The sequence below is a fragment of the Desmodus rotundus genome, chromosome 4 (genome assembly GCF_022682495.2).
Source record: "Desmodus rotundus isolate HL8 chromosome 4, HLdesRot8A.1, whole genome shotgun sequence".
Taxonomy (NCBI): Eukaryota; Metazoa; Chordata; class Mammalia; order Chiroptera; family Phyllostomidae; genus Desmodus; species Desmodus rotundus.
In genome coordinates, this window is record NC_071390.1 from 113,724,256 (window position 1) to 113,739,418 (window position 15,163).

The 15,163-nt window shown below is 38.1% G+C and overlaps 1 protein-coding gene across 4 annotated transcripts in view; it reads left to right on the plus strand.

The window, feature by feature from the left end:
- The window catches only part of PRKCQ (protein kinase C theta), a 119,977-nt gene that overhangs the window by 49,715 nt on the left and 55,099 nt on the right, over positions 1–15,163 (plus strand). For 2 of the 4 annotated variants that reach the window (XM_045186301.2, XM_053923209.1), the window contains exons 2-6: positions 2,402–2,731; positions 3,582–3,708; positions 5,506–5,634; positions 6,809–7,008; positions 10,568–10,628. In XM_045186301.2, coding sequence (XP_045042236.1) covers positions 2,714–2,731; positions 3,582–3,708; positions 5,506–5,634; positions 6,809–7,008; positions 10,568–10,628 — 535 coding nt within the window. In that variant the 5' untranslated portion in view covers positions 2,402–2,713. The remainder of the gene's footprint in view (positions 1–2,401; positions 2,732–3,581; positions 3,709–5,505; positions 5,635–6,808; positions 7,009–10,567; positions 10,629–15,163) is intronic. The other 2 variants (XM_053923208.1, XM_053923210.1) reach the window with 2 other exon arrangements.

The following is a 15,163-nucleotide window of genomic DNA, read 5'->3' on the forward strand; positions in this document are numbered from 1 at the left end:
TCATTTTCATTATTGCAGTTTAAATTAAGAATTGAATATTAATATATCTTTAAAGAAATGCATTATCAAATTCTAATGTTATTTTATTCTTAGCCATTTGCACTGAAATGTAAATTTTCAAAAGAGCTGAAATACTGCAGAGTATAAGTTGTTTTATTCATCTTTAAGGCTTTATTTCCCTTTAGTAAATTGAGGAGGCTACTCTTGACTACTTTAGGATTGAAATTAGTATTTTATTATGTGAATTTGCAGTTTCCCAATGTACATTCTTTGTATTTTATCTATATGATCTTTGGACTTATCATCCATGCCTTGAAATGCCAAAAGCATATTTTTTATTTGGTTTTTTAAATTGTCATATGGCAAAACTGACTTTTGTTTTTGATGTATAATTCTGTGAACTTAAGTTTAGACTTCTGTGAGTATTACCACACTCAGGCTACAGAATAGTTCAATCTTCCCTAAAATCTTGCCCATGCTATCCCTTTAGAGCCAAACCCAGTCCCCTACCCAAATGATAACCACCGATATTTTTTCTCCGTATCATTTTGTCTTTTCAAGAACATCATATAAATGTAATTATATAGTATCTTGTTTTATTTTTCATTTCTTAAATTGCTCACAAGGCTGAACACTTTTCCATGCAATTACTCGCAACTATGTCTTCTGTATTTTGTACAGTTTGTGTTATTACCATTACTCACTTGGGTCACAGGTAGCATGTATACAAATTTGCATATGCTTGTGATGTTAGAATGAAGCTAACTCATTTTCTGTCATACTTATGACCGATATTGTCTCTGTTAGGTCTTTCACTTTATGTTTCCTTGTTTTCTTTAAATGTACAAGGCCTTACAAATAGTAATATCATTCAATCTAGTAATATTACAATACTCTAGTGATCTAGTCTGATGCAATATTCCTAATCTTTTTTAAGTTGTAAAAAAATGCTTAGCCCAGCGTATGTCTAGCGTGGAGCAGTGAGAAACAGTCTAAATGCGCTGTCTCTCCATGGAATGCCATGCAAGAATTAAAAGGGTGCTAACAAAATTCATGCAGTAACAGACAATTTTTACGGTAAAATGTTAAGTTAAAAAGCCAAATATAATTACATACATACCTATGAGCACAGCATGCAAAATAAAAAACACAAAACCTGTTAATTTTAAAAGACTATAAAAATACCCCCAAACAGTAACAGCAGTTTGCTTTTATTGGTGGAACTGTGAGGAGACATTCCAATTTTGTGTGTTTTCTTCATTTCTCATAAGGATCTCTTTGTTGTTACAGGAGAAGAAAAAGTTCTAAGTAGCTCAAAAACAAAATGCAAACTTTGGCCTTAAAAAACACACCCCTGAGCTTGAGGCTTTATTAAACGATGTGTGAGGTTAAGCACACGAGTGGCGATTCTGTTTTCTAGATGTCAAAATGTCAGAGCAGGTCACTGGGACTAGACCTTTAGAAAGAGGCAGTGGCCTGGCTCTCACACAAGTGCACGTATTAGATGAACTGTCAACTGCCGGTGGCTGAGTGGACGGGGCAAGCGAATCTGGTAAATGGCAAATGAATCTGGAATCTGACTAAGTAGGGGGCCAGCTGATGCCTAAGAAGCCCTGTGGGAGGGGTTCGCTACATCTTTCTTCCATACATAGGAACCCTGGTTACCCTAGAGGTTTCTTTCTATTCCCAGATTTTCCCAGGTGCGTGTTGAGCTGCTGAACCTAGCCCGGAAATAGCAGAATGACACATCCCTCACTAAAGGTCACAGTGCTTGCAACACAGGCTTCATGAGTAAATGATCCCTCCAGACTCAAATAAGAATTTCTTACTTATCTTTACTTGTATTGAGGAAATCTTCAAAGAGTTCACCCATGGTAAATATTCTCTAATGAGAACAGTTTCTAGTGATTTTTTCTGCTTACTAATACTGATTTATCCAAAAAATTCATGTGACCCAGGAAAAGAGAGTCTCTAAGAAGTTTTCTCCAGAGAATTCTCAGTTATTAGCCCAGCTCCTGCCCAAGAATTCTAAATTCAGAGAGTGAAGGGGGCCCCTAAAGACAAATCTGGAAGTCATCCTGCTGGTCAGGTGGCTTCAGTTGGTTGGAGCATCATCCCATACACCAAAAGGTTACGGGTTCGATTCCAGGTCAGGTCACATACTTAGGCTGTGGGTTTCAGTCCCTGGTCCAGGCACATATAGGAGGCAACCAATCAATGTTTCTCCCTCACATCGATGTTTCTGTCTCACACAGATGTCTTTCTCTCCTCTCTCTTTCTCTCCCCTCCTTCCTCTCTCCCTATAATCAATGAACATATCCTCGAGTATTAAAAATATATATTTAAAAAATCCCTAAAACTAACAGCAGTTGTCAAGAGCCCTTTATTTGTCTCTCCCTAGGTTCAGAACACCCAAAAGATCCAAAGACGGCCAGCATTCCAGAGGCTGAGGAACTTTTACAAGTCTGCCAGATCCAGGATTCTGGACCCAAGATTTCCAGTGACGTCCTTGATTCTCACATCTGGATTCCTATTACTCTGAGTAGTTTTCTTCCTTTATAAAAGGTAGAAGAGACAGCTCAGGCTTTGTTCTTGTTATCTTTGACCTACTTAAGAAAGTTCAGAAAAATTCAGGAGGAGAAAACAATTCAAGAACCCAGAAGAAGCAAAGAAGTAACTTTTTCACTGAATACCAGATGATAGTTTCAAAGTAATGGAACCTCATGGAAAAGTAGGTTTATTTAAAAAAAAAAAAAGGGATGTTTACTTGAGAAAATTGTGGCCAGAGCAAGCAAGGAAAGGAACACAGCCCATGTAGATTCAGACTAAAATCCTAAAATGTGTGGCCAAGACTATGACTCTTCACCTATATCCCTAGGCAAGCATAATTATTAGTTAATTGGCTTTTGTGAAGTACTTTATCCTTACACAATAAAGCACTCTTTTATGGTGGTCAGTGATTTGGGGGCTTTTTAAGTAGCTCATGATGTTCAAAGGCTTATTTTATATGTATGTATGTATACATGTTCACACATATATTTGACTGTGAAGAAAGCAACCTTTTTGAAATGTCTGAAGTAAATAGGGATCAGCTGCTAAATGCCCAGAGCCAATTCTACCACACACATAAATAGCCCATGCAAGAATGTTGTGGTGTCATATTTAACTGGTGTGACTAAAATAGACTCACTCTTTATAAACTCATTTTCTTATTATTGTTCGTTGTTTCCTGAGTACCTACTTGAATAATCAAAGAAATAAAACATTGGGAAATGTTTGCCTCTCTCTGCAACTATTAAACGTAACTACATTAAATTAAGAGTGGAATTACAATTCTAACTGAAGAAGTCGAATAAACGCAGACTTCCAAAAAGCCTCCTTCCTCGGCAAGTCTATCTGTGGTTTGGGGTGAGCCCAATAACGTACTTTGCAGAAGGGGAAGTGAAAGCATTTGTTTGAATGGATAAACCATTTGAAGCTGTGTCTGTCGGCAATAAAGCACTGGTTAAGTGGAGATGGAACACCAGAAACAATATATTTTATAGCCCCTCAAACAGAATTTGTCTTTTGTCACTTTACAGGGAGCCACCATGTCACCATTTCTTCGAATTGGTTTGTCCAACTTTGACTGTGGGTCCTGCCAGCCATGTCAAGGAGAGGCCGTTAACCCTTACTGTGCTGTGCTGGTCAAAGAATATGTTGAGTCAGGTAAGCTTGAATGGGTCCTCCAGGAGGGGGCGGTGGAGGGAGATCCTGCTATGAACTACAAAGTAAAGACTGGTGGGAGTCTTCAAGGTCTTCTGATTCACCCTAATTTTACAGTCCAGTAAACTGATGCCCAGGGAAGCCAAGACTTTGTCAAGAGCATACGGGCTTGGTGATCACCTCTGAACTAGACCCAGGTCTCCTGCCTTATGTTCTAGTTCACTGGACCTTTTTTCCACAAAAACAAAAGGAGCAAAGGAAAGGAGAAATGGGTTTGAGGACTTTATGTGAGGAGTTAAGGGGAAAAAAATCTAGGGAGCTAAAGTAGAACATGGGACCCATATTGTCAAGCCTGGTTGCTCTCAATGATTATAGATTACATCTTCACAGTCTCAGGATTAGCTCTAAAGACTGGTCACTGTTCTTTGGGCTAAGCTTTGATGAATGTTACAAAGAATATTTAATTAGCCATTAGAATCCAAATTTCAGAAAACTTGAAATTTTGTGTTTACTGTGCCCCCAGATGGGGAAAATAATAGTCAATGCTTTGTCAAAGTTAAATGCGTACAGGCAGTTCTCGGTGAGGAAGTGTGACGGTCTTCCAAAATTCCTTTTGTGGATTTAGGTCATTCAAATAAAATAATCCCCTTCTGTCTGGAATCTCTCCATGGTCAATTCAGCTGGCTTCCGTGCTCCTTCTCACTGCCGCAAGGTTTTCTCAGTCCTACCACCTTCCCTACTTCCCTCCGTACACTTCTTGTTTCAGCAGACACTTTGTAGAGCAGTATGGTTACCTTGTGCAGATTTGCAGTGGCAATAGGAACAATTTACATAAAAAGTATTTATGGGGCTCCGACTGTGCACTGGGACCGAAAAAGTGCTTGTCTTTTAGCAGAGGACAACAGGCAGTAAACAACAACATACTGTGGTAAGCAGTGTGAAGTGAAGAAAAACAAAGCAGAGGAAAGGGGAGAGAGAAGGACTGGGGACAGAGACGTATACTATTTTATACAGGGCAGTCCTACAAAGGCCTCTAAAGGGGTGACATTTACCGGTGCAAGGGGAACCTGATTTCGCAGGTGAGAACTTCAGCTAGCTAGATGTTGCCAGCTCAGGATCCTGGGCTTTCCAGCACTCCTGTCTTAGCTTTTCCCTCCCTTAAAAGACTCGGCATCCTGGTTGACTTTGTCCTTCCTGCCACTGTGACTGTGTCAAAGCTGAGACCTTCTGAATCATCCTGATTTCCCTTCTGACCAGATTTCTTTCCTGTTAAGTTAAAAGTGAGACCAGCACTTGCTCCCAATCTAAAACCTTTCAAATGTCACAGAAATCTTTGAAGTGTAAAATGTCTGAGTTTTTCAAAGCTGCTTTGGACTTAATGGGTCTCTTGGATCCCAGTTCTTTTTACAACTACAGGTCTCCCTGACATTTGCCTCTAGAGAGCTTTTTTTTTTTATTTCTTCTCTTTTTGGCCTTTGAACTTGGTCTAATCAGCCCTGTGGATCAAGACCTTGTCAGAAAAGAGGACAACTTTGTTTTTCCAAAAGGTTAGCCTGTGGAGTGTGGAGGTTTTTGTTTTTGATTTTGTTTTGGTTTTGTTCTGAAAAGAAATCACCTTGAACATTATCATTCAAGTATTACTTCTATAGAATGTAAACACACTTCCTGCCTTTTCCGTGATGAGTCAACAGAACAGAGCAGGGACAGATGCGACCCAGTGCTATGGGTCTGGGAGCCTTTGAAAAAATGATGAAACTCACCATAAATAGACAGGATCCTGAGTTCTGGCCCTTTTTTTAGGTAATTACAAACCTAGTGAACAAAATTATGAAAAATGCCCTGCCATTGGAACTTCTGCTCTTTGTCAGGCATGGATAAAGGTCATCGTGGAAAGGAGCTATGAGAAGGAGGGGCTCCAGGTTCATGGAGGTAAAATGTTACTGGATCGTTAACATTGCCTTTGCTGTTCTTAAGTCCAGCCTCCTCTTCAGTTTCTTTTAAACAGCAATAAAAAATCTTCCCCTTCCTGTTCTACTCTTATCATCATTATCAGTTTATACCTTTAATAGCCAGGTTTATCTAAAATTTGAAGTTTCCATTTGTTCAAATCCTTGTATTCCTCCCAAATAATAATTTAGCCAATGCTAAATTCCTGTTCCATTTTAGCATTGTGCGTTGGAGAGAAAGGGCCATCGGCAGTCAGAACTGCTTTGTTTCCAGGCTTTAAATGGATTTTACCTTTTGTTTAATCAACATCTCTGAATTGCTAAATCTGCCACTTCCTGTGCTTATCATCACAAGGAACAAACACTCGAATACAGCTGCAGTTTTCTGCTTCTGAAGTGATTAAAGAACAACTATTAACCGAACTTCAATCTGGATGAAATATATGACACCACCGCTTAAACCCCCTCTGGTAAACTCTCCCAGTCACCTGGTGGCTCCGGGGAGGTTTCTCTTAAACTTCGTCATCCTGACCATGGTCCTCATTACAACCATTTTCAGGACTCCCACTGGCCTTCCCTCCTCACTGCAGGTCTACAGCCCACTGCACCGGCTCACTCCACGGAGGAAAGCCACCACCTCTCTGAGTTACTTGTCAGTTTTTGCTTAGGGTGCCTGATGCACAGCTCATGTAAAATGTATCCTCATTTGAGAATTAGAGAAGGAAATAATGGTTCATTATGTTTTACAGGTTTTGCCTCTTACCATAAAGAATGGGGTTTAAGTCACTCTGCCCTACCAAATATACTAGGCTTAGTCCCTGAGTTCTGTTTATTTGCTTAGGTATTCATACTCAAAAGTGAAGCAACTGACTGTTGAAGAGGAAAAGCACATAGTCAGTCCAAGGCATTGTCAGATTTTTGTTGCCTAAATCATCCAGATTGACTTTTACATTTCAATACATTACCTTGCATGTAGAACTTGGAAGTGTATCATTCTGTCCTATATTGTCTCTAATTGTCTTATGTGTTATTTTTGTCTCCCCAACAGAATTACATATCCTAGAGAGCAGGTGGAATGAGTGCCACTGCTGAGTTGAACTGAATTTTGTCCCAGAGCTGGCTAAAGGAGTAACGAGACCGTATCTTTCTGTTCCTAGAGAACGGACAGATGTACATCCAGAAAAAGCCAACCATGTACCCGCCCTGGGACAGCACTTTTGATGCCCATATCAACAAGGGAAGAGTAATGCAGATCATTGTAAAGGGCAAAAATGTGGACCTCATTTCTGAAACCACCGTCGAGCTCTACTCCCTGGCCGAGAGATGCAGAAAGAACAATGGGAAGACAGAAATATGGGTAAATATCTGAGCTGTGAGCTTTGTTTAAACTGCATGTACCATTAAGTGATAAGTACCATATTAGGTAAAGGCTAGCTCAAAACTTCAATGTCATCCTAAAATAATTATACACCAGTCTTGGGTAGACAGACTCCCTACCATTTACTCATTGGTGACTTGATAATGACCATGATTATTCATTGTGGACTGTAGAACATATTGACATATTCAAATCCCTTTTATTCCTGTGTAAAGTGAAGAAGGTGTCAGGCTATGAACAAGTGTTATTGATTTATAAGTAAAAGTAAGCTCAGAAATACCACCAATGTCCCCTATCTTGGGAACATAACTGTTGTCTATTTATCAAGGTAATACATAGATATCTTGATATCTTATAAGATAGATAAGATGATAGAAGTGAGAGGATTAAGCAAACATCTATTTAATGTTTGGTCTTCTCCATACTTTGCCAATCCCTATAAATTTTTTTACCTAATGTTTTCACTTAGCTTACTTTCTACTACAAAGTACATCATACACAATCCATGTTACTACATCAAGTTTTTGAAAACTTAGGTTATAACTGTTTTGGTAGCAAATGTTTAGAAATGTTAAAGGGAAGAATAAAATATGAAAGCATAAACATTCTACTGAAAATTTCTGGAGCCCACAAAATAAAAGTATTTATGTACCAGTAAAAACTGTTTTTGAATAATATGAAACCCAGACAGTGTTCTCAAATGTTCGCATCATTTACACAAAAGGAGAGAATCTTACCTTTCTGCTTCTTATTTCCTATAATTCAGATTTTTAATAACTCCACCCAAAAGATTTTCAAGTCACAGTTTTCAAAATGGGAATGATATAAGCCTAAAAGTTAGATTTGGTGTCAGTTTTATTTCTTTTTTTGACCTCAAAATAATTCAGTACTTTTTAGGAAGGTGTATATTTATATATATGGTATATATCCTTGTTTGTGTCACTAAAGTAATCTTTAAAGATAAGCACATAACAAGATTTTTAAGGCGGTGAGGGACAAATACCATATGATCTCACCTTTAACTAGAACATAATCAACAAGAAAAAAGCAAACAAAATATAACCAGAGACATTGAAATTAAGAACAATCTAACAATAACCAGAGGGAAGTGGGGAGGGGATAGTGGGGAGAGGGGTCTATAGGAGCTACTATAAAGGACACAAGGACAAAATTAAGGGGGAGGGTAGAGGTGGGGGAGGCAGGTGGGACTGGCTGGGGGGGGTGGAGGGATGGGGAGAAAATGCAGACAATTGTAACTGAACAAAAAAATAAAAAATAAACTTAAAAATTAAAAAAAAGAATTTAACTTATTCATAAGCTTCAAATAATAATAATAATAATAATAAAATTTTAAAAAACAAAGTGGTTCCCATGCTTAAATGTATCTAATGAGTATCTCTGAGTTCAGCTTGGGGGAAGAATCGTGGAAACCAGACTCCTCCTGGGCAGCTAGTTAGGCAAGTAGGAAGAGGTAAACTTATTGGAAAAAGGAAAATAATGCCACAGGTGTGTAACGTGGTATTAAAGGATTTAGGCAGACCAGGTAAGTGAGGGAGTGAAGCTGTAGCTGGGCCTAAAGCAGTGCGGCATGAGGCAGAAATTAACTAGAAAAAGCCTTCCCCGGTTTTCAACCCTTTCCATTTACTTTCTGCTTTCTGTCTCATTAAAAAAAACGTCACCAATCCCTAATTTTTAAAAGTAGTGTGTTATTTGATTTCCTTCTCAAATAATGAAAGGATGACTAATTTTTAAATTCTTTTGTTAAGCTTCACTGATAAACAGGTTGTTTATATATTTATATATTTATATATATATATATATATATAAATATATATATATCAAAGTTGCATTTAACTTCTTGCCTAGATTTTTTTCTGACTTTTATCAGACTCTTCACTTTTTTTTTTTTTTTGCAATCTATGATTATTTAGACATAACCCTTCGTGGCCTTCAGATCCTTATTTAACTAGCAACTTCTTTTACATTTTCCAGCTTTTTTTAAAAAAAGGTTACTTCTTAGTTGACTTTTATTTATAGTGTTTAAGGGACAACAGGTTGCTTTGGACTTATATTTTTCCCATCCTTCTATTTAAATCTGCTTTCTTAAAATATATTTCTCATTTCAAAAAACTTATTTTCCCAAAGCTGCCTTTCACCTCCACAGATACCATCATCCAATTTTTAAACACCCTATGGAGGCCTGCCTCCTGCTTTCCCGAGGTTTTTAGCATTCGTGCGGTCACTTCCTAGTCACTCTCACAGACACGATGGCTTGTGACTTCCTATGGATACTGTCTTGCCAGCAGCTAACAGGTTTAATTTCCTCCATCACCACTATGTCCTGACTACTGATAACTCGGTCATCTGGTACCAATCCCCTCCACTTCGTCGGGGAGTGAGCCCCTCTCCTGCTCTTCCAGTTGCACCTGTGTGTCCGCCTTTGTTATGTATTCCACAAACCAGAGAACAATAGTGTGTATACTCCGTGTCAAAAGCACTTCTTTTCATTAATCTATTTAAGCTTGCCTGAGAATTTATAGTTGACCAAGCAGTCCAGACTTAGTTCATCATAAAATTCTAACAATAGTGATGCTATGAGGTTACGTATCCTATGTCAGTGTTTCAGAGATCTTTGAAGGTTTTAGTGACTTGCACAAGGTCACACAGCCAGTGAATTATTTAGCCATGATTCATATTCAATCCCGGGTTCAACTGGACACTTCTTATTATTTCTCAGTTATTCTGGTTAGCTCGTGGATGTAGTTATCAATAATGACCTTTACCTCACTCTCACATTCTTTTTGGCACATTGACAATACAGTGCTATGGTTTGGTATATTAGCAATAGTGGTCAGGTTATCTTGGATTTCACATTTTTCCATTATGTCCTATCACGAGATATCCTGCATCACCCCTTTAAAATCTCACTTTGTTCTGATCCCTTCTACATAATGGCACTGAAATATATTATTTTAATCCTTTCTTGGACCAATTGAATTAAAATTTCCCTTAGATTATCCAGCACTTTCCCTGAGGGAAAAAAAATAATCTCTCCTGTGGAAGAAAAAGGCCATTCCCATTTAGTACCCTGATTAGCCTAGTCACGCGTGTGGAGGCATATTCGATAAAGGGTTCATCTTTCCTTCCAAAGGCCTACTTGTGGCCCACGTGAGCTAGTCCCAGTGTCTGCGACTCTACTGTCATGTATAAGGTCTGACCCCGCCCCTTGACAGTTCTTCAGATAAGCAGCAATGCGGACAAGAAAGTCAAATAGAATCTGTTTGGGAATTTTGTTTCTTCCTTATGGAAGTTTTGCTCTCCGGGTAAGATTAATGAGTTGCTGAGGCATCTTAATAAAAGAAAAGCTATACACACAGATGCTGAGATATTATGATAATATGGAATTGTAAGATGAAAGGGAGCAATGCTTGGATTCTACTTTGGGAAACTGCCATCACGAAATTCACCAGTTATGATGTCATTAACCTCAGCACTTGTTTCACATTCTGATTGGTATTCCTTTCCTTCTCCCAACCAGTTAGAGCTGAAACCTCAAGGCCGAATGCTAATGAATGCAAGATACTTCCTGGAAATGAGTGGCAAGTGACATTTCTTCTTCCTTTTGGGGGGTGAGGAGGGCATGTCCCTTCTTCTCTTGTTGAATTTATTGGAGTTTCACAAAGCATAGAAAAGAATCAGGAGAAAAAGGAAGCCCAAGGAATGTTCTTAAAATTTCCAGTGGTGCTCAAACAGTAGTTGACAATACACTATCTGGGTTAGAGAAACATAAAAATATTAATCATTTACAGCAGTAATTTTTTTAATTGTGTGGACTCGCATGCCCAGTGCTTTTATAGTCAATCTCTATATTAGTTTGGCAATGTAATGTAAATTCAAAAGCTTGTTTAAATAGACATAAGCATTAAACGTAAGCATTGTCTTATGTTTAAATAAGACAATGTTTACACACATTGTCTGTGTGTAAATGATGTGATATAACAAGCTATCACATTATAGTAGAATACAAAATAAATATAAGAACCAATAAATATTTTCCATAACCCTAGTGGCAAAATATTAATGGCTTCAAGTCAGTCCTCAATCTGTTTAGGAACAAGGAAGGAAAATGCATTGCTAAAGAGTTTCAGTTCCATGTAACACAGACATTGGTCACGGAACTTACAGCTGAGTGTTGCGTGGGGCCTGTGACGGCCTCTCAGTTCCTTCTGTTGCATTTATATTCTGTGGTCAAAGTGCTATTCAGACAAATCAAATGCTACTACTCATAAAATCCTAAACCTCAGAATGGATATGTAAGCTGGCTGATAATAAACTGATTTAATTATTTTCTAAATTAGTTTTACTACCAAGAAACAAGTTTTAGTTTACAGTTTACAGTTTAGTTTATGGTGCTGGGGTTTTGCTTTACATGTACAATTCCTTTGGGCCCAGATTCAAATAATACCTTGGAAAATAAAAACCTGGAGAACATTATGCTAAGTGAATAAGCCAGTCAGAGAAAGACAAATACCATATGATTTCACTCATATGTGGAATCTAATGAACAAACTGAACTAACAAGCAAAACAGAGACAAACTCATAGATAGAGAGCAGATGACAGCTAGTGGTAGGGGGGAGGTTAAGGAGTGGAGGGATTGAGCAAAAAGGAAAAAGGACTCATGGACATGGACAATAGTGTGGGGTTGCTGAGGGGAGTAGGGTATTAAGGGACTAAATGGTAGTGGAAAAATATATATGATAAATATCATATGTTTAAAAAACTAAAAAGGACAATCATGTAAAACTGAACACTCACCATATATTTGATGATATTGAGACATTGTTAATTTTTTAAGTGTGATGATATTGGTGGTTATATTTTTAAAGGGTCCTTATCTTTAAGACACATGCTAAAATGTTTATAGATAAAATAATACTAGGGATTTGTTTGAAATAACCCATTGGTGCAGGGGGCGGGCAGTGGATGGGTGAGTTAGAAGAGTGGCCATGGACTGGAAATTGTTGAAGCTGGATGATAGGTACTGGGAAATTAGTTTGCACAACTTTTATATATTTGGAATTTTCCATAGTAAACCTTTCTGTAAAAAAAAGTCCTAAAGAGATCTGGACTTTTCTTCTTTTATGTCTGGAGGCTCTAGATATATAGCAAAAGTCATTGCACTATTTTTGAATCGGCGAAATGAGTGAGGGTAGGGAGGCTAAATAACTGGGCTTGCATAAAAAGTGAAAGTACTGGACTAAAGGATACTACCAGTACTGTTTAACTCCTTGAGTAAAATGAAGTATACTTCTCCCATTAGTTCAAAACATGGCCCAATGTAAATTGAAGAAAGGCATCCATCAGAATGCAAGTATTTTTGGTAAATGGCTTAAAGAACACTGCTTTTGAAAAATAACTCCATGGATACTTATCCCATTACTGTGGAACTTAAATTTTGTCTTAGAATGAAAAAGCAAATTCAGGTGGATCAAAAGCAATCATATTTCACAAACAATAATTACACAAACCTAAGAAGTATTTTTTAAGAATAAAACTTTATAGTATTTAAAAATTTTTATAGTAGCTGAAAATTGAAACTCCATCACTAATTTTTTATATATCAAAACCCTTAATTTTTAACAAGCAATATTATGGAATAACTCAAGTATAAAATTCCTTATTGATGATGAGAACTATAGGATTTCATTCAATTTTAAGAATGTTTATGTTTCTGCATTTCTGAAGGATTCAGAAAACCCAAACATGAGTTCTTACTCAGGGATCTTAAAACCAAATTGGAGAGGTGGTACAGATTAAACAGTTAGAGAATTAAATCCTAAACCATATAAATGCTGATTAACCAAAGAGTCACCTTCATTCCAGAAAATTCAGAAGGATAGGCTGAGTTGAGTTTGCAAAGAAGAAAGAGAGCCTCTGGGAGGAAAAAAAAATGTAGGCTTGAGCAAAAATATAATTGGACAAAGGACTATGAGAAGATTGGTGTAGGTAGATCAGTGGGCCCCTGCTAAAATAAGGATGAAGAATCAAAGACAGATCTTGGAGGGCTTGGAAGCCAGGCAAGAGGAGTATGTACACTTTGAGAAGTCACCAACAAAGAGTCATAGTTGCATTCTCAAGCAGGACATGATATGATGAAAGCGGTGTTTCGAGGAAATTGCTTGTGATGGAATGTGTGGTGAGTTTGGGAAAGGAAATAGACTGGATATAGAGAGAGGCTATAAAATTCATTTTTGCAATGGAGAGGTGGTGAGATGCTGGTCTACGCATGTGGTTATAGGAATAAAATAAAAGAAAGAGTCCAAAAGAAAATAAGATAAGAGTAAGAGTTCTTGGCAGTGTAGATGGAAGGGTATGCCCATTATAAGTACTTAGGTAAGGTGCTTTTATAAGTCTTGCATTTAAAAATGCAAGTTGAGTTAAGGAAAAACTGTTGGTGACATCTCTTAAAACAGACTAGGAAAATGATCATAGGAATGGTAGAAGTGGGGGATATGGGAAGAGTAGACAAATGAAGGGAGTAAAGAATTTAATCTTGGATAACAATTAAGATGACATCATGTCCCCTGCAGCCCTCTTTAATGGAAGCCTCAATTCTTTTCTACTCTGTAGGCAATTAAATGGCTCATCACTCCCCACATACAGCTCAGTCTATTCTTTATCTTTTAAAATCCCTACTCCTTTAAAAAGCACTGGAATCACTTTTTCTCTTCTTCCTCTGCTTTCCTACCATCACTCTGGGGAGCTTAAGTGTTCACCATCACCATCTGATATGCCCACTTCATATTTTTACACCTTCCTACACTGTTCTTTATCCATTCAATTACCTACAATCACCCTGCAGGTCTTCACATGGAATTCTCCACCCCAGTAAGGGCTCAGAGTCAGACCTCTTTCTCTTGGAGCTCATCCTACTCTCCTGTCAATTCTGTCCTCTCTCCCACCCAGTATGCACTAGAATGTATCCTAATCTCATTTCTTTTTCACACTCATTTGTTAGCCACTTGTAACATTAACTCCTAGCCTAGCCTGGAGTCTCTCATAAGGCCTTGCCACTAAGTACTCTGCTCTTATGAGTACCCTCTTCTTCCGAAGCTGTCCTGATCTCCAAACTGTGCATTCCCCCTCTCCTACTGTGTGCCTTTGCACCATTTTTATCAGTTACCTATTTATTTTGTCCTCATTGTCTTGGTTAATTATTGCTTTATCCACCCTGAGACCTGGAAGTAATTTGTATAGCCTCTTCATCCTTTAACCTCCCAGATTAATCCATCAACGGTTTCTGCCCATGTTGTCTATTTAGTATTTTTCAATTATATCCCCTGCTTATATCATCGTTATTTCTTGCCAAACCCCACTCACTCTACGTGGTTCCCAGAATAAAGTATGTAAAAGTCCATTCCGAACATGCCATGCCTCTGTTCCTCTCTGCCCCTGTCCCTGCCTACTGCCTTTTGTTGTTGTAAATTACCTACAGGAAAAATGTTCAAACTGATGTGATACTTCTACATCTTCTGGATGTGGCCACTGATGTTTTCTGCTTCCTACTGCACCCTGGCGATATGCACACCCCAGGATACCTAATCTCTGTACCCTTGCTCATTCCTTTCCATCTAGAGAGAATACTTTTTTGCTTTTCCCCACCATACCTCTCCCACATGTTAATAGGAGTTATTTATCCCTCAGAACTCAGCTCAGAAGTCATCTCTGCTAGTACCTTCCTTATCCCAATTTTCCTGTTTTTCTCATCTCCACCTACTCTACCTGCCTTAGCTGATGTAGTTTCCTCACCTTCATGGTCCACAGCATCCTGTGAATATTTCTGTTCTCACATTTACTACTTTCCTTCTGGACTCTAAATTCCTTGCAGGAAATCAATGTTTGAACTAATCTTACTTGTTTCTTTAACTCCAATACCAGGTTGCATGCTAGGTACATAGGAGGCACTTAATGAATGTTTGTTGAACTGTTCAGTTGGACTCACCCTGGCATTTAAAAGTTCCTTTTATTTTCTCTTGATTCCCATACAATGGCAATTCAAACATTCCCCTACTCCTTGGATTCTGAGGGCACCTTATTCTTCTCACTCTTGGAGGTTGGTCAACCCCTCGCCA